This window comes from Heterodontus francisci, chromosome 4, assembly GCF_036365525.1.
Source record: "Heterodontus francisci isolate sHetFra1 chromosome 4, sHetFra1.hap1, whole genome shotgun sequence".
NCBI lineage: Eukaryota > Metazoa > Chordata > Chondrichthyes > Heterodontiformes > Heterodontidae > Heterodontus > Heterodontus francisci.
The window spans coordinates 170,718,558-170,743,933 of record NC_090374.1 but is presented as its reverse complement, the minus strand read 5'-3'; the positions used below and the strand labels follow the sequence as shown (position 1 = coordinate 170,743,933).

Here is a 25,376-nt window from a genome sequence, read left to right as displayed (position 1 = left end):
GACTGCTTAGTACCATGACATATAGATGGATTGTAAATAACTTGTTCTGAAAAGAAAGGTTTGTAGTTTAACTTGCAGATATGGTGATTATTTTACATTTTAATTTAGTTTATGTCTTTTGATAAAACAACAACAAAACATTGTTTTTGGTCAACAGATCATTTTCACTACACTTGTGGTTTTCCAAATTTTCTGTGATGGAGTTCCCTGCAAATATTGACACACTCCCTGGAACTCCCTGTAAATATTGTTTCCAACAGACAGTGTCAGCAATCCAAAGGGAAGTAACCTTTGTCATTTCAGAAAATATGTATTTAGTTATACCGCAACTGAAATAATATGCCATTAAGTCAATTAAACACAGAACAGTGCAAAACTTTGCTGACAGGCAGAAATTTGATGATCGAGCAGACTCCTTAGGGTTAGGAAGCCAAGGTTGAAAACCTCTGCATTACATTGATCAGTTTATCTAAGTATCTGTCATCTGGGGGTTTGTAATGGAGAAGAATTTCACACACAACTTTGAGTGCATTGTGCTACTTTTCAAGGAATAACATTATATTCAAATTAAATTGCCTTCAATTGTATTAAAGGGGTTACAGACAGCATCCTTCTAAGCTGTATGAGTCTGGAATGTACCGTACAGCACAATAAACAGGCCACACAGAACCAACTCTTAAAATGTGCACAGCCGCATAGTAATCTTGAATGTATTTTGCAGTGCAATAAACGGGCTGTGCGCAACAAGGAAAAATTAGAGGGAATATTGGTCATATCTTTGGCCAGTTGGAGCAATGCACCTTGTAAGGATTACCTCATTTGATAACTGTATGTTAGACAGGCACACAGCAAGCACTTGTAATAAGCAAATTTGTCAATACTTGAATAAAGCCAGATCTGTCCCTGAGGTGCAAACTGTTCACTTTGCCTGACTTAAATTACTTGCAAGACGACCCATAAAGAAATCATGTCTGTATGCCTATAATGAAGAACCCCTTCACTTTGCTTAGCCATCGATCACAACAGAGGGCCAGGACAAGATAAAGGCTAGCCACTCTAGGCACCCTTTTTCTCCTGATCAGCAAAACATTATCCTCTGTTCAACAGTGATCAGCCCTGGTGTGCTTTGTTCCACTCTGTAATTGGAACCAGATGCTAACTACGAAAGCACTTTTACCCCACACTGTTGCCTTGGAAGTACCTATATATCTTATCCTTAACTCTCTGTTTTCCCAGAGTACAGCAGGAATATTGAAAAGTGCTTTGTAAGAGCACCTTTTAGGCATTTATTGTTTCCTACAGGCTGCTGCTATGGTGTAGCTGTTCAGTGCGATGGGACTTTTACCACAGCAGGCAGACATTCTTTTTGCTGGATCTTGTCTATAGGTTAGCCTTCAGCAAATGGCGCAATTTAGTGACAACATTCCTGCTGAAGTGGAGGGAGTGAAAGCAGGTTTCCTCAGACATTCCCCATTCCTCAGTCAGACAGCATTGTCTCTAGGCTAACTGGAATGGGCACCAAGTGCCTGTCTTTGCTGCCTCCACTGAAACTCTTCTCCCTCCCTCCAAATCCAGAGCAGTTGTTGGCAAGCCCAATGGAATGGTCATGCTGTGTGGTGTATTGTAGCTGAGGTTGACAATTTACTGCTGTTGCTACAGTTGTGTGCCAAAGTCTGTAATTACTGAAGAGCACCAGCAAGCAGCCACAAAAATTATTACCCTCATAATAATGCAGAAATTTCTGTATGACAACTCACAAACTGCAGAACAAAATCCAATTTGCAGAAGTTGCACAACCATAGCTTCAAGTATTGCAGTTCTGTGCAGACAGTATAATGGAGGACTCCCTGTACCCTGCTTAAATGGGCATTCAGTGAATGACAAGTTGCACTGTAGTAGTTGCAGGAAATTTGTTGTGGGATCAATTTCAATAATTTGGGGCAGTAATGAGTCTCCCAGATATTTGAAGTACAACATCTGAAAGTGACAACTTATTCTCTCCAATGGAATTACAAGTTCAGTGCCAAGTGTATTCAAGTCTACTTGCCCAATTCTGAAGTGCTTGCATGCTACAAATGGAAAGAACATAACATAAGAAATAGGAGCAAGAATAGGCCATTCGGCCCCTCGAACTTGTTCCACCATTCAATAAGATCATGGCTGATCTGATTGTGGCCTTAACTCCACCTTCCTGCCTACTGCCCATAACCCTTGACTCCCTTGTCAATCAAAGCTGCTCCCTGATCGCATCAGGAAATTGATCCTAAAGTGGACCTTTGGATACTGTTACTCTGTGACTTCACTAAAGCTTCTGTGCAACCTTTTACATGCTTAACACACACAAAGGCTGCCAATTGCATCGTAAGTTTTTATCACACCAAAACCTTAATGGGGCTTCACACAGCAAATCGGCCCAACAGGCCCTAGATGCATGTTTGTTTAGTGACACATAAGATGAGCTGCAGATTACGTGCATGTGTCAATATACGGATTCCCTAAACTTACAGCATCTCAAGATGCATGAGTGTCATCAATGACCCTTATGCTTTGTACTGTAAAATTGAGAATTTTGTGATGCTTCTGTTGCTATTTAACAAAAAAAAGGGAGATGAAGCTGGCAGTTCTGATCTACTGTGCATCAGTAGCCTTTTTGACGCATCTGCAGGCAACACATTGGCCGAGACCAGGAAGGAGCTGATGGCAGAATAGTTAACAGTGAAGCTGACTTTGACTGTCAGTGCCAGTACTGTCCTTGTGCTGAAAGCTGGTGGCTGGGCTCCTTGCAGCAGGTGGATCAGCTCTCCAACTACCTTCTAACCAAAGTCTAGATCTTGTTGTAACAGTTCCCACCTCAGCCGTTAGCATGTAGCTGTGCTGGACCTACTAATATATTTGACATCACAGTGGGTATGGGCATTCTATTTCTGCTCATCTCCCTGGCATGTTCCCTTTGTATTTCTTCATCCTGTTGCTTGAAATCCTGTCATGGGACACTTTGAAACAAACCCTGTATCTTGCAATCAAATGGAGGGTTTAAAAAAATGGCACAGTGCTTTTTAAAGGGGCCCTTCCAGCTATCAACAATCTTGCTGGTCTTCAACATTTTGTGTGAGAATGAACAATGGGCACTTCTGGCAGAGAACTGGAGAGTTTGGGAACTTTTTTTGTCTGGCCCCTGCTAGCCCAAATTCTGCTTTTAGTCTACTATATTTGTAAAACATTTGATTTACCTTCTAGGAAATAAACATCAACATGATAACCATTTGAGCTTCCTGTTGGTGTTCTGAATTATGAAGGGTAGCCATTGTTAGTCCGGTTGTCCCATAATCTTCACACTGCAGCTTATAGTTATTATAGATAATTGGCACTAACAGGAAGCTAGACTATAGAAGCAAGGAAATTTTGTGTGTGTGTATACATGTATATGTGCGTCAATGACAATAAGTAAGCCAACTTAGCACAAATGTTTCCCTATTTGTGGAGAGAAAAGACTGACTCAAATTTATTCAGATCGCCTTGTCACAAGCTGCCAAATTCCACTGTGATGTTTTATCCATTAATAAAATCAGTTTTTGTTGTTTTTAGTATGTTATTGTGTTCATGTTCACAGTTTATATTTGATTTTAAAAAAAGCAACATGGTGCCGAAACTGAACTGTAGACAAGATCTATATCATTAACTTGAATGAACAAACTGTTGTGTAACTGTTTTCAGTTTCTTGTAAATGAAACAGCGTTTGTTTAAAGAACTTGCATTAGCCTTGCTTCCCCTTTCTCACCCACACTTCACTTCCCATCATTGCTTACTATTGTATCCAGTCCATCACACTTATTGAAACAACGACCCTTCCAGCATCCCTCCAGTTAGTATTATACTTGAGGGCAGAACCTGTGTAAATTACAGATTTTTAATATACAGATTGAACTAAATTAATTTTACTTGCACCAAGATTAAGTGTTCATTATCATCCGTCAATTTTAATGCCATTGCTATTATCTGTTATTACAACAGACTAAAAATCTGATGACCTTGCAGACTCTCTGGGGTTTGCTGACAGACTTGCGTCTATGGAGATTAATTTGAAAATCTATGTTCTAGTCTATGGTGTCCGAACTTCATGCAGCCACAAAATCATTGCAAAGCCTTGTAAATCAGTTTTTCACTAAAACCTGCATATTGGTTCTTGCTAGTCTTTAAAAAAAAAACCCTAACAAAATCTGCCACAATGCTCCATTCGCACAAAAATTAAACATTCCAAGGAAATGCATTGTGCTTTAGTAAATTTATGCATTTTTCCATACAGTAAAACCTGTCCATTTCAACAATAACTTGGATTTGTATAACGCCTTTCAAAGAGTAAAACTTCCCAAGCCCCTTCACAGGAACTTTTATTAAATATAAATTGACACCAAGTCACATAAGGGGATATTCAGGCATATGGCCAAAATCTTGGTCAAAGAGATAGATTTTAAGAAGCATCTTAAAGGAGAGGTTAAGGAAGAGGAATTCCAGAGCTTGGGCTTGGAAGCTGGAGATATGGCTACCAATGGTGGAGCGATGAAAATCGGGGATGCTGAAGAGGGTAGAATTGGTGGAGTGCAGAGATCTGAGGATTGTAGGCCTGGAGGAGGTTACAGAGATATTGAAGGACGAGATATTTGAAGGATTTGAAAACAAGAATAAGAATTTTAAATCAAGATGTTGTTTAACTGGGTGCCAATGTAGGTCAGCGAGCACAGGCGGTGATAGGTGAAATGGACTTGAGTTAGGATACAGGCAGCAGAGTTTTGGGTGGCCTCCAGTGTGTGGAGGGCAGAACATGGGAGGCCAGTCAGGAGTACATTCAAGTCTATAGGTAACAAAGGGATCGATGAGGGTTTCATCAGATGAGCTAAGACAGGGGTGGAGTTGACGATGTTACAAAGGTGAAAGGTGGTCTTAATGATGGAGTGGATTCAAAATAATCTGGTTGGTAGGGTGGAATTTCGATTTGTCTGGTGCTGCAAAGGAGCGCATCATGTACCAAAACTCTTGATTTAACAAAGGCCCTTTTCACTTGTGAACTCCTGAGTGTTGCCCGCGGTTTGGTGTTACGCTTTAATGCCACTGGCTTTGACTGTATTTTGCTGCCCTGCTGGGTCTGTTCTAATTGCTGCTCCCTTATTAGTGTTTATATCCTTCAGGTGAGTCCTTTGTTTTGTCATAAAGGTTGAATTGTTTGTTACATTTACTTTAAACATCTTGCTGTGTTTTTTAATTAAAAGATCAAAAAGGATTTATTTCAGTGATTGAATTAGGGGCCTAGTTCCTTTTTGATCTGAAAGATATTTTACTTCATTGCATAGGCTTATATTTTTAACACTTAGCGTTTGTAGCAGTTATGATATATCATTGTAGTTGTGACATCAGTTTCTCCTTTTAAGCAGTACTGTATATTTAAGAAGTGTTGTGGTTAATGAGGTATCGAAAATCATACGTCAGAGGAAGTTAACAGAAGTGCCATTGTTTTTCTGAATTCTGCTTGACAAGATGAAAGGCTCCTTTTCATTCTTTGATTGAAGGATACAATATGATTGGGAATTTTACAAGAAGACAAAAGTGTACCAGAAGCTGGAACTTTCTGTAATGAATTTGCACAAAGTGGTATTCCATTTGGATATGGGTATGAAGGTTAATTAAATAATTTTTCTTGTTGAGAAATAAGTCTTTTAAAATGAAATTACAATGTGTATAATGGGAAAGATTTTCTCCTTCACCTATAGGGCATTAGGAAATATGTCTTGATCTCTTTACAGAGTCATGTGCTCAGATTGGAAAGTTTACTGTGCCCGCAGCATCGCAAGATCATAAAATTAATTTATGAAGAATGTGTTTACCATTTCACTGCACCTCATGTGGAAAATGGAGTCCAAGCAACGTCAGCTGGTGTCAGGGAAGATCTGTTGGATTCCAGCTAAAATAAGTTAAAAGTTGAACTCTGAAAACAGTGCATAAATATTGGAACCTATCATTGTAGCTCTTAATATTTACTTTTCTTTTCAGCTAATGAATCTGGAACGCAAATGGCAGCACCATGAGCAGAACAACTTTGTTATGAAAGAATGTATCCTTGACCACATCCATCAGTTCTACTTTCAGTTTAGAAAATACTTAAAGTATAATTTCTCATATGGATGTTGAGGGATAAATATTGTCCAGGACCCTGGTTTAAAAACTATCCAAAACTACCCTGCTCCTCTTTGAATAATGCCATGGGATCTTTTACATGCACCTGATGTGGTTGGCAGGAACTCGGTTTAATGTCTCATCCAAATGGCAGCACCTCCGACAGAGCAGAACTCCATTATTGCTGGGCTGGAGCATTAGTTTTGGTTATGTAACCCACAACAAATGTTGGCCTTGCCAGTATGCCCACATCCCACAAAAGAATTAAAAAATAAAAACCTTCTGACTCTGAGGGGAGAGTGCTACCTGCGGAGCCACGACTGACATCATTCTGGCACAGTTCATCTCTCTCTGGTCCTAATTCGCTGCTTATAGTATGCAGTCTTACTTCAAATGTCCCCGGCATATTTGTTGCTACTACATTGACAAGTTGTTCCAAACATTTATCACTCTGAGTAAAGAGGCCAAACTATATTTGAAGCTGATTGCCAGAGCAGAAAGGATAGACTGATGACCCACAGGAACCATCTGGTCCCGTTTTGTATTTCATATTCAACAGAAAAGTTTTATTAAACAAATATATCATCAAAAATCCTTCTTCACTTAAATCCCAGTGGTTGCATATATTAGTTGGGGTTCAATTTCAGTTGTCACTTTAATTTGTATAACTATTTCCCCTAATAAAGGGAGTTATGATTTAAAAAGCAGTCAAAATCTACACAATTTTCTTCTATTATGACATACGTATGGGAAAGTATTCATTGCACTTTGCTCAACATTGCACATTGAAAGTCTCCAAAGGATGTAGGAAAATTGCTCACATATCTTGATCAAAAGATATTACAAACCACTATCCATCAAGTAAGCCAAGCTGATTGTTTCTAATATCGCACTAACAACTAAGAGATAGCTACAATGAACAACCTTTAATCACTAAAACGTCAGCCATTGACAAACCAACAACCACCACAAAACTAACAATCAAGATTTCTCCAAGAAATGTTACTATTTTTAGTAGCTATTTTGGCTTTCCACTGATCCCTTATACCCCTGAAAAATCACATTTATGAAAATAACAAAGAAAATTACAGCACAGGAACAGGCCCTTCGGCCCTCCAAGTCTACGCCAATCCAAATCCTCTATCTAAACCTGTTGCCTATTTTCTAAGGGTCTGTATCTCTTTACTTCCTGCCCATTCATGTAACTGTCCAGATACATCTTAAAAGACGCTATCGTGCCCGCGTCTACCACCTCCGCTGGCAATGCGTTCCAGGCACCCACCACCCTCTGCGTAAAGAACTTTCCACGCATATCCCCCCTAAACTTTTCCCCTTTCCCCTTTCACTTTGAACTCGTGTCCCCTTGTAATTGAATCCCCCACTCTGGGAAAAAGCTTCTTGCTATCCACCCTGTCTATACCTCTCATGATTTTGTACACCTCAATCAGGTCTCCCCTCAACCTCCATCTTTCTAATGAAAATAATCCTAATCTACACAACCTCTCTTTGTAGCTAGCGCCCTCCATACCAGGCAACATCCTGGTGAACCTCCTCAGCACCCTCTCCAAAGCATCCACATCCTTTTGGTAATGTGGCGACCAGAACTGCACGCAGTATTCCAAATGTGGCCGAACCAAAGTCCTATACAACTGTAACATGACCTGCCAACTCTTGTACTCAATACCCCGTCCGATGAAGGAAAGCATGCCGTATGCCTTCTTGACCACTCGATTGACCTGCGTTGCCACCTTCAGGGAACAATGGACCTGAACACCCAAATCTCTCTGTACATCAATTTTCCCCAGGACTTTTCCATTTACTGTATAAACTTGTGTTTAAAAAAAAAATCCCAAAATTCACAACTCTTTGTGCTATTCTTATTTCTCTAACTGAAGTAAGTGTTTTTGATCGTGGCATGCATATTACCAAAGAAGCTGGATTTGTAACGTCCGTGTTGTTTTGACATTCCAATTAGTTTTACTGGATCATCTTCTCAATAGCAGCTTGTTGTTTGCTAATTAATATTCTCTGGCTTCCTCTTGATGATCTATTTTTACTGCCATCAACAAATCAGTATTTTAGTGTTTGTTAAGTCTTTGTATTTATCAATCTTGTGATTATGTTTCCTCAGTCACTCCAATTTTCCGGATTTACCATTTCAGCTTTTTTGTTGAATGCTCTTAAGTCTTAATTTTTCCTGTTTACTGGGCATATTTTTACATCTTTGTAGTTTAGTTTATTTGAAAGCACCAATCCGAAACTGCTCCTGTCTTATTAAATATTTCTAATGAGGATCAAAGAAGAATCTTGCATCATAGAAGCAGAAGACCTATTTTTATTAATTCAAAAATTGGCCGTATGGTTGGTGAGGAAGAAAGCTGTAGACTGCAGGAAGATATTAATGGACTGGTCAGGTGGACAGAAAATTGGTAAATGGCATTCAGTCTGGAGAAGTGTGGAAATGCATTTGTGGAGGGCAAACAAGGCAAGGGAATACGCGATAAATGGTAGGATACTGAGAAGTGTAGAGGAACAGAGACCTTGGAGTGCATGTCCACAAATCGCTGAAGATAGCAGGACGTAGATAAGGTGGTTAAGAAGGATACTTTCCTTTATTAGCCGAGGCATAGAACATAAGCGCAGGTAGATTATGCGAGAAGTGTATAAAACACTAGTTAGGCCATAGCTGAAGTACTACAAACAGTTCTGGTCACTGCATTATGACAAGAGAGGGTATAGAGGAGATTTATGAGAAAGTTGCTCAGACTGGAGTATTATTATCATACATTATTTCCAAGTTAATATGCTGTTAACATTACTTTGGCACCAATGCACAAGAAAATTACTGAAATGCCATAATTGTAACTTACTATATATAGAAAGGAGTTACAATTATAAGGCAGTAATAAAATTCATGGAGTTTGGTCAAGTAGTCTACAAATATCATAGCATCATTAATTTACAGTGCCGAAGGAGGCCATTCAGCCCATCATATCTGTGCCAGTCGTAAAAGAGCTATCCGGCCGAATCCCATTTTTCAGCTTTTGGTCCGTAGCTATTAGGAGAGATTGGATAGGCTAAGGTTGTTTACTTTGGAACAGAAGAGTCTGAGGGGACATCTAATTGAGGTGTATAAAACTGAGGGACCTAGATAGAGTGAATAGGAAGGACTTGTTTCCCTTAGCAGAAGAGGTCAATAGCCAGGGGGCATAGATTTTAAGGTGATTGGTAGAAGGATTAGTGGGGAGTTGAGAAATGTTTTCATCCAGAGGGTGGTGGGGGCTCTGGAACTTGCTGACTGAAAGGGTGGTAGAGGCAAAAACCTTAATCACATTAAAAAAAAATGGATATGCACTTGAAATGCTGCAACAGCATATTAACTTGGAAATAATGTATTATAATTTAAAGCAAAACTATTTACATTAATCCATTTTCCTGACACTATGCTATTAATTACTATATACTGTGTATGCGTACACACCTGTTTTGTGGCATTGCTGGCAGTTCTAATGTTATTCCCAAGTTTCTGAGGGTTATGAGCCTTTTCATTTATTGTCTTTTAGGTTCAATCTGTTCAGGTCTCAAAAGAACTGATTTTGCTTGTGATTCTTCTTATCAATTTCCTTAACTCTGTTCCAACAGTCATTGCTACAAAGGGTATGGAGAGTGACTACCAGCCAGTTGTGAAGAATGTGACCAAACAACTTGCTGAGTTCAACAAAATACTTCAAGAGGCCCTTCAAAACACCAGAAACTGACCTAAACTCCTTCCTGACTAATCTGGAAGGACATTAAAGAGAATTCTTTTGATTGTTTTTTTTCAAACTGAGAAATTTGCACAAGAGGATAAGCTTACACTTTATCGTTGAGTAAACTTTTTTCATACTACAAATTTTGTATTTTCAATTTTTAGTTTACACTGCATCTGATTTATTGTCAAATGTATTTATTGCACATGAGTTCTAGGCATCAACAATAAAAACATTGCCCTGTACATTTTGTTTTACACAGGGCTGAATCTTAACTCCATGAACCCCTTCAGCCATTCTTATAAATCTGGGGAAATAGCATGCATACACTATAAGGTGCATGATCTGTGATAGAATCATAGAAATTTACAGCACGGATGGAGGCCATTCGGCCCATTGTGTCCGCGCCGGCTGATAAATAGCTATCTGGCCCAATCCCATTTTCCAGCTCTTGGTCTGTAGCCTTGTGGGTTAGGAGTGAGAAACAAGACCATACAGTACAAACTAAATTGGACAGGTTCACATTGTTGAAATACTAGGGAATAAAATGGTTAAGCTAGCAGGACAATAAGTGGAAACCATTAACTGAACTCTGTGTACTGTGTCTCAGTTACATTTGGAACCATGCAGTAATATAAGTATTTCACAAAAAATTATTTGCTCTCATAGAGGACAGATGCTGATGTGGTTAGGCAAAGTGATCTACTTCCATGTACCTGTAACCATCTTCATATTGAGAAGGGACTGACTTGTGCAACAGAAGCTACCCTGTTATACGTAATGTAATATGGCATGTCGTCTCATTAATTCTTTAACAGGTAACTTTATTTCCAATTAAAATATCTCGAAACAAAATTTTGAGGTATATGTGTATTTATCATCTCTGAATTTGTTGATGACTGCAATTTAGTGCTGAGATAATCTACTCTGTATTTCAGTTTTATTGTACAATGACAATTAAAATGTTCTGTTTCGGAAGTCCAATAAAAGTAATTAGAGCATTTGTGTTTAATTTTTGTGAAGTGCTTTCTTTAATCTCATTACACCACTCTATTCATTTTCCCCACATATGAACATGGTGTCAGCCATCAACCAGAAGGTTTGAGAGATGATGGTGAAGTAGAGCTAAGTATCATCAGTGTGCATGCAGAACCTGACTACATATCTGCAGATTATTAGTAAGGGGTAGCATGGAGAGGAGGGGTCCAAGGCAGGATGGGGGATTTTGGGGGAGGAGGGGAGGGAACACAAGAGTTAACGATGCAGGAGGGGAAGAAAAGAGATTCTTTTATTATGATTATACAGGTAAGAGTAGAACAATGCAAGAGGCGTCCCACTAAGCTGGATAACAGGAGAGGTGGGGAGGATGGTGTGGTCAACTGGGATCAATGAAGATGAGAGATAATGCACTGTGATCAAGCACAGATAGATCAGTGCTCTTAATAAAACACTACTGAGCTGCTCATGAAATCAGGATCATAGAGCAAGGAAGTGGGCTGTGCATCCTTCCCACTTCCTTCCCAGGGTTCTTCAGGAATGGGAGATGGTGAAGCCAGTATTCTCAGTATTTTCCTACTGACCTCAAACGGTTATCATTAGCACATCTCTAATCAGAACAAAGCTTCATCAGTCACTCATGCGAATATGACTCTTCAAATCGAAGGGCTAATTATGACACTATACCCCACCCTGATAATCAGCAATGTAATATTTACAGAATTATTTCCAAAGTCCTCCTAGGATCTCTCAGAACTTTCATCCAGATTCTTTTTGAGCAGCAATATTTCTTGATGAGAGTTAGCTGAATTCTATCAGCGAGTTTTCCCATCATTATCGAGCAAGTGCAACAATCAGTAACTGTTTTTATTTATGTAGTGAAAGCTCCATTCAACTAACAGCAGGAAGAGAAAAAAAAGCTGCTGATAAAAATTGCTTCCTCATTCGATAAACATTACTGGTGATATAAAACACCCTGGTGTCATATTGTGTAAGGCAAAGCTATTTAAGCAAAAATGATTGATTACTCCTTTATTTTTCTTATTCAAAATCATCTCAGCATTTTCAGTGTAGTTGTGTCTTGAAAGAATGCTGTTTTGAGAAAGGTGAAAACTATCAATTTTATTCAATAACTAGGCTTTGTCATTATTAAAAAGTTATTCTAATAGTGCTAATTGTAGGGGGCAACTATAAAATACATTTGCAATGAAAATGTCTTCATAAAAAAAAGGGAGGGTAAGGATACCAGCTGGTATAGTTATCAGGATTTACACTCCCTCTTGCTACATGCCATCAGCAACTTGTAATGGACTGTGTATGAACCAACAATTGCATGATTCAAATTGCCTTTCTTACCATTTAAGAAAAGTGAAGAGTAATTGGGTATTTTAATGGGGTGGTGTCCAGTTTTTTAAAATCAAATTGACCAATACTTATACTATACAATATGGTCTAGGCTCTAAACTCTTTTTCCTTTGTTCAATAAACTTTTCTGCTTGCCCCATCAATGTATGGCCAGCACCCCATTCAAGCTTGGTTACAAAAAGGGGTGGGGATATAGCCAGTCGTGACAGAGCATGCGATTGACGACAGACCTAAAGAACTGTTATTAAACCCATGACAGCAAGATCTTTCCTGTTCGAGAGATACAGTAAAGCATCTTTGAAAATATTATTTATAAAAGAAACCTGATGGCAATGTTGCATGTTAGGTTAAACATTTTTTTTATTGAGTGGGCACGTTTCATGTTTGTATGATGTTCCTTTGTCTACTTTTTTGACTCTGGAGGAGAAACCTCTCCCTTGATAAAAATCTGGATGATCCGTTGGTTTTCTTTTATAATATTCCCCTGCATGTAAAGTTCTGTGGAGCAGCACTTACGAATTGTATTGATAGGGTTTCTGATGACTGTTGATGGTTTTCGTGTTGCTGATAGTTTCAAGATTCCCGGAGTGTGTCTGTGAGCTGCAGCTCCTGCCTATTCCTCTCCCATTCCCACAGGAAACAGGAAAAAGGAACAGCCACCGACTCCCTGGCATTGAATAACCCCGAATCCGCCTTATTCTAACTGGATTTGGGAATAATCAGCTAACTTTCTGATCCCTTTAATATAATTTTTAAGTTGCTCGTTTACAGCTCGCAACAGGGTCGCGCAACACAGAGAGAACGGAAACCCGGTCTAAATCGCTCAGTCTTTGGGATAACGGGCAGAGAGAAAAACCAGCGATGTGAAGGTGATCGGGTACCGCAGGGATCGAGACATGGAGTTATTAGGAATCTTGATCATTCATCTTTACTGTTTGTCAAGTTCTGGTAAGACTGGTTTACAGCTTCTGAAAATCGTGTTCTTGGACAAAAGAACAAGTTTAAGATCCCACTCACTGTGCTACTTTGTTTTAGCCGAAGATTAATTTGCCACAGCTTTATTGCGTTTGGGTCATTATCTCAAGCGGTGTATTTTAATTATTGAAGAACAGACTGTTTATGAACATTTCATAAAACTTTTTAAGAGTGGCATAGGACCAGTTTAATTAAAACAGCATTCTGTTTAAAAGTGTGCGTGTTCAACGGGAATTCCTGCTCAGCATAGTTTTTTAAAGGTTAATCCAATTCCAGGATCTCTTGTTTCTGTATAAATTGGGAATTGAGACGCATTAATTACAAAACAAGAGTAAATGCCTTGAAATTATGCATTTTTCGGCAGTTAAGAGGGTGCTTGACGTTGTAAGACAAAACTTTCCACTGATTTTCAGCTAGACTTATTGATGAAAATTATTGCGCGTTTAAGGTGTTTTATAGTAATAATTATATCATTTTTAATGGGCATGTAATCAACCTCACTGTCTCAGCAAATCGCAATAGGTGAATCGTGGCAATTTTCCCGTTCTCGTTGTTGTAATACTTTTAGATTTAGTTGTAAAAATACATTCAGATAGACCACTAACTAACCAGCCCAACTATTATAGTAGTATATATCTCCAGGCCAATATCTCAAAATATCAGAGATGGGTTACTTATGATGTATAACATGCCTGTTCCATAAACATTGTTACTTCCTTACGGCACATAATAGAATTTAAATAATACATACAGTTCCCAGTGCGGGTGAATTATGAGCTGTGGTTTACCCTCCCTACAAGAGATGATCACGTCACTTTTCTGTGCCCATTTGCACCGCTGCCCTTGAACATGATCTTTTTTCAAAGAGGCTGCTAGCAGCATAACGCAATTCTACTTTGTGTATACACTTTTTGATCCAGTCTACAATAGTGACTACATTTTAAAAGTACCGCATTGGTTTTGAAGTGCTTTGGGAAATCCCAAGGATGTGAAAGGTGATGGTAAATGCAAGTTCCCCCCACCCCACTTAAATATTTTGAATGTTAGCCTTCATTTCAGTTCGCTCTTTGGTAGTTTCTTAGTCTTTCAACATGGTAAGTTTAAAAAACATTGTTTCCGGCATATGGATGATGCTGACAAAGCTACATTTTTATTGCCCATCTATAATGTCCTGAAAAAGCATTGGCCAGCCGTGTTCTTGATGCACTGCAGTTTTTATGCTGACAAGTGCACTCACAATAATGTTAGGTAGGGAATTCCAGGATAATGCGACAGAAACCATTAAAGAACATCAAATGTCCAAGTCAAGATGGTGTAAGATTTGGAGATGAACTTGTTCCTATGAATTTGCTGTTCTTGTTCTTGTTGGTAGAAGTTGTGGACTGGGAGATGCTGTCAAAGTTAGCTACAGTGCATCCCAGTTGAGCTGGGGATGGATAGTAAGTCCTGCTGTTGCACTGATTGGTTTCTGACAACCATAACCATTGGCCTTTATGCCAGATATGTTGTCAGCCAATGGCGGCTTTATCCCTTGACCTCTATCGATCTCAGTTTTGCAAGGGTTCTTTCCCATACTCAGTTGAATGTTGCCTTGATGTTGAGAGCAGCTATCCTCTAACATTGAGCTTTTACATCTATGTCTAGATCATAGCTGTAACAAGACTGACAGAACATGAACTGAGCATTGACATGCTGGCTATTGGTGGGTTGGTGTCCCATGATGCTACTGTTGATGTCTCCTTCTATCACCTTGAAAATGATTGATAGGACAGTAATTAGTCACATTAGATTTGTCCTGCTTTTGTGGGTAGGACATTCCTGAGCAATTTCCACATTAATGGGTAGATGCCAGTGTTGGAACTGCACTGAAATGTTTTGAGTGGGACAGTGTGGCTAGTTCTACATTGCAGGGCTTATTCACTACAGCTAGGTTGCTGTCAGTGCCCACAGCCTTTTCTGTATCTAGTGCTCCCAACCTCTTCTTAATATCATGTGGAGTGAACTGAATTGGCTGAGCACTAAGGATGGAGATGTTTATGATGTCTGCTTCTCCTGTTTGGTGCCTGATTATCCATCACCATTCTCAGCTGAATGTGATAAGAATACAGAGCTTTTCTCTGATCCATTGATTGCCGGAGTGCATAGCTCTGTCTATATGCTTCCGTCTTTCCTCAAGACACCAGCCTATGAGGTCAAGAGGGATTTGCAGATGATATGCAAGTCTGCACCTCCTAAAGCCATGCCTAGGCTATGCAGTAAACAAAGAAAGGTAACCTTTTGGCTTGGAGGCTGGAATGTGAGGACTAGGTGCTCTGGAATGAACAACGATCCAAGCTCCGCTGCAAGTATACACAAGACAGCCCTGATTGTGAGTCACACAAGCTTGGTGTCGACATTGCCACTCTATGAGAAACCAAATTAGCTGACACAGGCTCTATTCTAGAGGCTAATTACACAATCTACTGGCATGGAAAGAGCGCTGAAAATCACCCTGAGCATGCTGTAGGCTTCGCAGTGAGCAACCAGCTGACACAGTCAATTGGACCACCAGTAGCAACCTCAGAGCACTTCATCTCCCTGCGGTTATCATCTGATGGAGGCACAGTCAACATCATATGCGTCTACGCACCAAATCTGTATTCCAGCACTCCAGATAAAGAGCTTTTCTATGACTCCCTAGATGATGTTCTGAGGAACATCCCAAATGGCAAGAGGCTATTCATCCTGGGTGACTTAAACGCATGTGTTGAGGCAGACAGTGATTCATGGCTGACGTGCTTTGGTTGTCATGGGGTGGGCAAGATCATTGATAATGGGCAGTGCCTTCCTGGGCTTTGTGCCCTGAATGAACTATTCATCACCAACACCTTCTTCCAGGGCAGGCATCACCACAAGGTGTTCTGGCATCACTCAAGGTCTGAACATTGACACCAACTAGACCGAGTCAAACCATAGCAACAGAATGAAGGGGCACCCCAGAAAGTTCCACAGCTCCAAAAGCAATGACCTGTCACATATCAGCATCCCTTGCATAAGCAATGATGTCAAATACCAGCACTTTGCACTATCGCTAGAATGATTGTTCCCACCAAGGGTATACTGGGAAATGCTGGTGCTAGCATCGACGAAGCTTGGAAGTCACTAAGCTTAATCATCTATGAAGCAGCAGAAACATCATTTGGTAAAGGCAGAACCCACAACAAGGACTGGTTTGAGACCTACTCAGCTGAGATGATATCTGGCATTGATGTAAATAAACAATGCCTACATAATGCACAACATAAGCTGAAAAACCTGAAAGTAGCCAAGACAGCCGTGCAAAAGTCAAGGAGATACTGCTCAAACAAACACTGGATCAGCTTATGTCAAGAAATCTAAACTGCATGTGACAAACTGCATGGGCGGCACAGTAGTTAGCACCGCAGCCTCACAGCTCCAGCGACCCGGGTTCAATTCTGGGTACTGCCTGTGTGGAGTTTGCAAGTTCTCCCTGTGACCGCGTGGGTTTTCGCCAGGTGCTCCGGTTTCCTCCCACTGCCAAAGACTTGCAGGTGATAGGTAAATTGGCCATTGTAAATTGCCCCTAGTGTAGGTAGGTGGTAGGGAATATGGGATTACTGTCGGGTTAGTATAAATGGGTGGTTCTTGGTCGGCACAGACTCAGTGGGCCGAAGGGACTGTTTCAGTGGTGAATCTCGAAATAAAAAAATAAATAAAAAAATAAAATCAAAGGAAATCTACGAGCTATGTACGAAGGGATCAAAAGGGAGTAAAAACAAGAAATGCTGGAACCACTCAGCAGGTCTGGCAGAATCTGTGGAAAGAGAAGCAGAGTTAACATTTCGGGTCAGTGACCCTTCTTCGGAACTGACCAACTGACTTCGGAGCTTGGCCCTGCCATCACCAAAGTTGCTCCCCTGTCGGCAGATGGTGAAGTACTCACCGACAGATGGAAACAGATGTCCCACTGGGCTGAATGTCACTGTGAGCTGTACTCCTGTGAGTCGGACATTTCCCAGTCTGCGCTTGACACTCTCCCGCAACTTCTTGTCCTGAGTGAGTTAGATGAAGAACCCTTATCACTGGAGCTCAAGTAGGCCCTAAACTGCCTAGCGAGAGAAGGGCAGCCAGCAAGGATGGAATCCCATGGAACTGCTCAAACACAGAAAATCCCATCTATGCCCACACCTTTATGACCTACTCCTTCTCTGCTAGAAATTAGGCTCTGTTCCACAGGCGATGCATGACATCAAAATCATCACAATATACAAAAACAGAGGAGATTGCAACAGCTACAGGGGCATCTTGCTTCTTAGCATCATGGAGAAGGCCTTTGCTAGGGTCATGCTTAAAAGACACCATTTACTCGCAGACCGAGTGTACCCGGAAGCACAGTGCAGTTTCCATGTCGGCAGATCTACTGTGGAAATGATCTTTTCCATATGCCAGCTGAAAGAGAAGTGTATACTCCTTTACCTTACTTTTGTAGATCACACTAAGGCATTCAACATTGTCCACAGAACAGGGCTCTACAAGATTTTGGGAAAAATTGGCTGTCCACCGAAGCTCCTCAGTCTCATTCACTCCTTCCATGACGAAATCCATTGCATTGTACAGTTTGATGGCTCTACTTCAACAGTTTCAGTGAAGAATGGAGTGAAACAGGTGTCATGCTAGGCCCCCACCTACCAAGAGTGAGGCACAATAATTTTGTCATGAATATTGATTTTAAACTGTTACTGGAGTGATGAAAGGACTGGTTAAACAGATCAGCCATGGCTGGAAAAGACATTTGCATATTAACAGATGGTGATTGGAAGGACAAAGGACCATTCCCTGACACATTCAACCCACAATGGACCTTGATCACCAGGTATTGTGTGTAAGAAGAGCATTCCAGGGACTGATAAGGTGATACAATACAAGACGTGGTCAGACCAGTTAACCACATGACTAACCTGCTTGGCAACCTGGGTTTTTCTGAATTGTACAAACAGTTTGAACTGAGAGTGTCTGTTTTGCTCCTGCACTGAGAAGATCTCTACTGTCTGCTCCCATCTCTCTCACTCCAAATCCACTGAAGACACATGAACCCCAAGAAAGAAAAGTCTCCTACAGCTAATAAGTTTAAGAAGAATACTGGGCCTCAACGAGAAACATGATCTACCTACAATCAAGGATGCTACAGTGAGTTCAAAGAACCGTAACAAAAACTTCAGATATTGCCTCAAACTTTTCCACTTTATTATTTCTTCTGCTCTTTTCTGTCTCTATTTGCACGTGTGTATCACATATGCATGCTAGCATATCATGTATCCATAGGCATCAACCAAATTAGAGTTTAAGTTCAAGTTTAATAAATTTGAGCTTTTCTTCTTTAATCCTAAGAAAGCCTGTTTGTGCAGGTTTCTTTGCCTTATAATGGAAAACGGTAAACAAGGATTCACCAAGAGGGAGCTAAAAACACAGTGTGTTTAAAATTAAACCCTGTTACAGTAAGACCAGGTGAAGGCTGAAAAGGAACCCCTTCGACCTCTTTCTCACCTGGTCCTAACACAGGGTTGTGTCCTCGCCCCCACTCTGTTTGGCATCTTCTTCTCCATGCTCCTGACCTTTGCCTTCCCTGCAGATATGGAAGGAGTCTACTTGCACACTAGGTCAGATGGCAACCTCTACAATCTATCAAGGCTGAAAGCAAAGACAAAAACACATCACATCCTGATCAGAGAACTCCTCTCCGCTGATGACACTGTGCTAGTCATTCACACAGAAACTCAGCTACAAAGACTCATGGACCATCTCTCCCATGCCTGTAACTTGTTCTCCTTGACTATAAGTGGCAAGAAAACGGTGGTCATGGGACAAGGTATTGCATCTCCGCCCCTGATCACATTAAATAACACCCCACCGGAAGTGGTTAGCAAATTCTGCTACCTTGGGTCCACGGTGCCAGACAATCTGTCCCTTGAGGCAGAGCTCGATACACACATAGGGAAAGCAGTTACCACCTTTGGCTGACTCGCGAAACGCACATGTTTTAACATCAAGCTGACCCTTCGGATCAAGCTGATGGTTTATAAGATCTGTGTTCTCAGCACCTTGCTGTATGGTTGTGAAACATGGGCAACTTACAGCTACCAGGAAAAGAAGCTCAATAATTTTCATCTTCACTGTCTGCTGCGCATAACGGGTATATCCTGGCAGGACAAAATCACAAATGCGACAGTCCTCTCAAAGGCAGAGCTCCCAAGTATGTTGGCACTAATGAAACAGAGGCAGCTTCGGTGGATCGGACACAACTGCAGAATGCAAGGCGGTCGCAAACCCAAGGACCTTCTGTATGGCGAGGTAGCCAGGGACAGAGTACCAGTGAGGCACCCAAACCTCTGCTTCAAGGATCCTTGCAAATGTGACATGAAGGCCCTAAGCATCGACTATCACAAAGAGGGAAATGGCAACACATCCTGTAGACTGGTGTGCACGACCATGACGAACAGTGTGTACAGCAGCTCGGCAACAGGTGCTGACGCCGAAAACAACTCACAGCATCACTTGGCAACTTCATGTGCTGCACTTGTGGCAGAACCTGCCTCTCAAAGGATCGGCCTCCACAGCCATCAGCAAAGCTGCACTAAGAGAAGACACACCACCTAAATGGATTGTTTGCTGCATGTCCATCATCAACATATGGCTCTGACTATAAACTACTGCACTTGTTGTTTACTGTGTAGAAACTATTGTCTTTATCATTGTCTTCAGGCCTCGCCACAGCTCCATTTCCTTGCCACCAACTCCCTCCTTCTCCCTGGCACATGTCTGAGGCTGAACCTGTTTGCATACTTAGTTTTATATTTGACGCAGGGATTAGCTTCCTACCACATATCCACACCATCACTAAGACTGCCTATTTCTACCTCCATAACATCGCTCAACTCTGCCCTTGCCTCAGCTTATTTTCAGCTGGAACCTTCGTCCATGCCTTTGTAACCTTTAGACTTAATTATTCTAATGCACTCCTGACCAGCCTACCACATCCTACCCTTGGAAAACTTGAGGTCATTCAAAATTCTGCGGCCTGTGTCCTAACTCGCACCAAGTCCCACTCACCTATCACTCCTGTGCTTGCTAATCTACATTGGCTCCTGGTCAAGCAACACCTTGGTTTTGACATCCTCATCCTTGTTTTCAAATCCTCCATGGCCTTGCCTCCCCCTATCTATGTAATCTGCTTCAGCCTAAGTCCCCTTCCCTAGATCTCTGCACTGCACCAATTCTGGCCTCTTGAGCATTCCCGATTTTATTTGTTCCACCACTGACAGTTATGCAGTTAGTTGCCGAAGCCCTAAGCTCTAGAATTCCCTGCTTTTATCTCTCTGCTTCTTAAATCCTACCTCTTCAAGCAATGTTTTCATCAACTGTTCTAATATCTTCTTGTGTGACTAGGTGTCAAAGTCTGTGCCATAATGCTCCTGTAAAACACCTTGGGATGATTTATTATGTTACAGGTGCTATATAATTGCGAGATATTATTGTTGTTGTAGATAGCCCAATGTAGTTGCACTAGACACCCTTCTACACACCCTACTAAACCAGGGTTGTTCTCCCAGCTTGATGGTGGAAGGAGAACATAGGAGCAGGAGGAGCTGTTCAGCCATTCAATTAAATCATGGCTGATCTGTATTTTAACTCTATTTGCCTGCCTTGGTTCCGTAACCCTTAATAATTTTACCTAACAAAAATCTATCAATCTCAGTTTTGAACTTTTCAACTGACTCCTAGCCTCAACAGCATTTTGGGGATGGGAGTTCCAGATTTCCACTAGCATTTGTCTGAAGAAATGCTTCCAGACATCATCCCTGAATGGCCCAGCTATAATTTTCAGGTTATGCCCTCTTGTTCTGGACTGTCCACCCGCACCACCCTGCACCACCCTCCCCCACCCCCCCCCACCTGCCCCTCCACCTCCCCCCCCCAACCTGCCCCCCACCAGAGGAAACAGTTTCTCTCTATCTACCCTATCAACTCCATAAATCATCTTAAACACCTCATTAAATCATCTTTTTATCTTGAAAACTCAAGGAAATATCTGGTTAGAAATGTAATTGAAGGTTGTAAATACAGAGAGATGATTAAATCAGTACAGTAGCACATGGTAAAGCGTTTTTCAGGCTCTCCCTGCATATTTTATTTATTTTTTTTTTATTTAGAAATACAGCACTGAAACAGGCCCTTCGGCCCACCGAGTCTGTGCCGACCAAGAACCACCCATTTATACTAACCCTACAGTAATTCCATATTGCCTACCACCTACCTACACTAGGGGCAATTTATAATGGCCAATTTACCTATCACCTGCAAGTTTTTGGCTGTGGGAGGAAACCGGAGCACCCGGAGGAAACCCACGCGGTCACAGGGAGAACTTGCAAACTCCGCACAGACAGTACCCAGAATCGAACCTGGGTCCCTGGAGCTGTGAGGCTGCAGTGCTAACCACTGCACCACTGTGCCGCCGAACTGAGCCATTAAACTTTCCAACATCACCTTTTTCAAATACTTAATTCTAGATCATCCATTAATGATGTGAGAATTGAGTCGAATTCCCAATAAACTTTACCGACAGGTTAGTTAGTTACAATATAATCATATTATAAACCTTTCATCTACGCACATCTCCTGTCAACTTTTTCTGCAATAAATTCCTATGTTCATATTTATATAAGAAATGTGTCTATGCAAATTTATTATGCTGTAATACACCTTTTCACTGTTGGAGGTGCTGCAGCTTTATTATTAATGGCTTTCACTTGGAATTTAATTCTGCCAAATCTATAGATTCACAAAATTGTAATAATTTATATCCCAACAAGATTATATTATTCTACAGTTCTTCCATAAAGGAATAAGACCATCTTTTAAAAAAAAAGTCATATATGCCACTGAAATCAGTGCATAAATATTCAAAATAGGTATGTACAACTCTAAAGAATTTAATGGTTTTGTATTTAAACATTATTTCTAAACGCTTTTCACAGATTTGCCTTGGTAATTGTCATATTGGTTCTCACTTACTACAGTAATTTCATTGCGTTCTGTTATCCTAAAATAAAACTCATGGCCTGATGAGAAATAACACCTTATCAGGAAAGGCAACATATTTAGTTGGAAATGACACCAACAACTTGCATTCATATAGCGTCTCTAACATAGGAAAATGTTCCAAGGTGCTTCACAAGAGCATTATCGAACAAATTTGACACTGGGCCACATTGGAGATATTAGGACAGGTGACCAGAGGCTTGGTCAAAGAGGCAGGTTTTAAGGAGCATCCTAAAGGAGGAGAGAGTAGCGTAGAGGTTTAGGGAGGAAATTTCAGAGCTTAGGCCCTGGGCAGCTGCAGGCACGGCAACCAATGGTGCAGCGGTTAAAGTTGGGGATGCTCAAGAGGCCATAATTGGAGGATCGGGAACTCAGAGATCCCAGAGGGTTGTAGGGCTGGAGGAGGTTACAGAGTTTGGGAGGGGCAAGGGCATGGAGGGGTTTGAAAACAAGGATGTGAATTTTAAAATTGAGGTGTTGGTGGACCAGGAGCCAATTTCGGTCAGGGAACACAGGGGGTGATGGGTGAATGGGACTTGGTGTGAGCTAGGATACAGGCAATAGCGTTTCAGATTTGCTCAAGTTTATGGATGGTGCAAGGAGGGAGGCCAGCCAGGGGAGCATTGGAATAATCGGGTCTAGACATAACAGATAAGTAAACTTGGTGTTGCATCAAAGATGTTTATTATGGTTTCTGGTATAATTCAACCACATTTTGATATCTTGGAACACAGATTTTCTAAGGAAAAAGAAGGGACAAATAAAATGCTTTCAAGTATATAATAAATCTTTCTAGCTTTTCTTGTAGAGTGTAATACTAATGGAGCTGATCACTGTATATCCCCAAGGTGAAGAGACTGGAGAGGCTGATATTGTGTTCTTCTTCATGTGATAAAGATTAAGAGATTTACAGAATCACAGAATTGTTACAGTGCAGAAGGAGGCCATTCGGTCCATCATGTCCGAAGCAGCTCTGAATGAGCAATTCACTCAGTTCTGTTCCCCGTCTTCTCCCCGTAACCCAGCACATTCTTAGTTTTTATATAACAGTCTAATTCCCTTCTGAATGCTTCAGTTGAACCTGCCTCCACCACACTCTCAGTTAGTGCTTTCCAGACCTGAACCACTCTCTGCGTGAAAAGGGTTTTCCTCATGTCACTTTCGCTTCTCTTACCATCTACAATAAACCTGTGACTTCTTGTTCTCAATCCTTTAACAAGGGGAAACACTTTCTCTCTATCTACTCTGTCCAGACCCCTCATGATTTTGAATACCTCTATCAAATCATCTCTCAGCCTTCTCTTCAAGGAAAACAGTCTTAACTTCTCCAATCTATCTTCATAACTGAAATTTCTCATCCCTGGAACCATTCTCGCTAGTCTTTTCTGTACTCTCTCCAATGCCCTTGCGTCTTCCCTAAAGTGCGGTGCCCAGAATTGGATGCAATACTCTAGCTAAGGCCGAACTAGTGTCTTATACAAGTTCAACATAACCTCCTTGCTCTTGTACTCTATGCCTCTATTAATAAAGCCCAGGATACTGTATGCTTTATTAACCACTCTCTCAACCTGTCCTGCCATCTTCAATGACTTATGCATATATACACCCAGGTCCCTCTGCTCCTGCACCCTCTTTAGAATTGTACCCTTTATTCTATATTGTCTCTCCATGTTCTTCCTACCAAAATGAATCACTTCACATTTCTCTGCATTGAACTTCATCTGCCACCTGTCTGCTCATTCCACCAACTTGCCTTTGGTCTTTTGGAGTTCTACACTATCCTCCTCACAGTTCACAATGTTTCCAAGTTTCATATCATCTGCAAACTTTGAAATTGTGCTCTGTACACCAAGGTCTAGGTCATTAATATATATCAGGAAAAGCAAGTGTCCCAACACTGATCCCTGGGGAACTCCACTACAAACCTTCCTCCAGCCTGAAAAACATCCATTTACCACTACTCTTTGTTTCCTGTCACTCAGCCAATTCCGTATCCATGTTGTTACCGTCCCTTTTATTCCATGAGCTATAAGTTTGCTCACAAGTCTGTCTTGTGGCACTGTATCAAATCCCTTTTGAAAGTTCATGTACACCACATCCTGAACAACCGCCTCTGTTACCTCCTCAAAAAACTCCAGCAAGTTAGTTAAATATGATTTTCTCTTAAGAAACCCATGTTGGCTTTCCTTAACTAACCCACATTTGTCCATGTGAATATTAATTTTGTCCCGAATTATTTTTTCTCGAAGTTTTCCCACCACCGAAGTTAAACTAACTGGCCTGCAGTTGTGGGGCTTAGCTTTACACCCTTTTTTGAACAAGGGTGTGACGTTTGCAATTCTCCAGTCCTCTGGCACCACCCCAGAATCTAAGGAAGACTGAAAAATTATGACCGGTGCCTCTACGATTTCCATCCTCACTTCCCTCAGTATCCATGGATGCATCTCATCCTGTCCTGGTGCTTTATCCACTTTAAGTACAGACAGCCTATCTAATATGTCCAATTTATCAATTTTAAACCCTTCTAGTGTCTGAATTACCCCTTCTTTCACCATTGCCTGGGTTGCATCTTCTTCCTTGGTAAAGACAGATGCAAAGTATTCATTTAATACCTTCGCTATGCTCTCTGACTCCATGTGTAAATCCCCTTTATGGTCCCTAATCGACCCCACTCCTTTTACTACCCTTTTCCTGTTTATATGTCTATAGAAAACTTAGGTATTTCCTTTATGCTAGCTGCCAGTCTCTTTTCATGCTCTCTCTTTGCTTCTCTTATTTGCTTTTTCACTTCCCCTCTGGACCTTCCGTATTCAGCCTGGTTCTCAATAGTATTTTCTTCCTGGCATCTGTCAAAAGCACACTTTTTCTTCTTTATCTTAATCTCTACTTCTTTTGTCATCCAGGGTGCTCTGGATTTGTTTGCCCCTTCCAGTGACCGTACCTTGACTGTGCCCGAACTATCTTTTCTTTGAAGGTAGCCCATTGTTCAGCTACCAATTTTCCTGCCAACATTTGACTCCAATTTATTCG

The 25,376-nt window shown here is 41.0% G+C and overlaps 2 protein-coding genes across 5 annotated transcripts in view; both read left to right on the top strand.

The window, feature by feature from the left end:
- Nucleotides 1-10,926, top strand: part of ift74 (intraflagellar transport 74) — a 91,914-nt gene extending 80,988 nt beyond the window's left edge. For 2 of the 3 annotated variants that reach the window (XM_068030524.1, XM_068030525.1), the window contains 2 exons: nucleotides 6,043-6,103; nucleotides 9,808-10,926. In XM_068030524.1, the coding sequence (XP_067886625.1) occupies nucleotides 6,043-6,103; nucleotides 9,808-9,923 (177 nt within the window). In that variant the 3' untranslated portion in view covers nucleotides 9,924-10,926. Of the gene's footprint in view, nucleotides 1-157; nucleotides 5,663-6,042; nucleotides 6,104-9,807 lie in introns of those variants that run through there. The other variant, XR_010974939.1, reaches the window with a different exon arrangement.
- A 1,564-nt stretch (nucleotides 10,927-12,490) lies between these two features.
- The window catches only part of tek (TEK tyrosine kinase, endothelial), a 93,983-nt gene continuing 81,097 nt past the window's right edge, over nucleotides 12,491-25,376 (top strand). For both annotated transcript variants that reach the window (XM_068030523.1, XM_068030522.1), the window contains exon 1: nucleotides 12,491-13,223. In XM_068030523.1, the coding sequence (XP_067886624.1) occupies nucleotides 13,172-13,223 (52 nt within the window). In that variant the 5' untranslated portion in view covers nucleotides 12,491-13,171. The remainder of the gene's footprint in view (nucleotides 13,224-25,376) is intronic.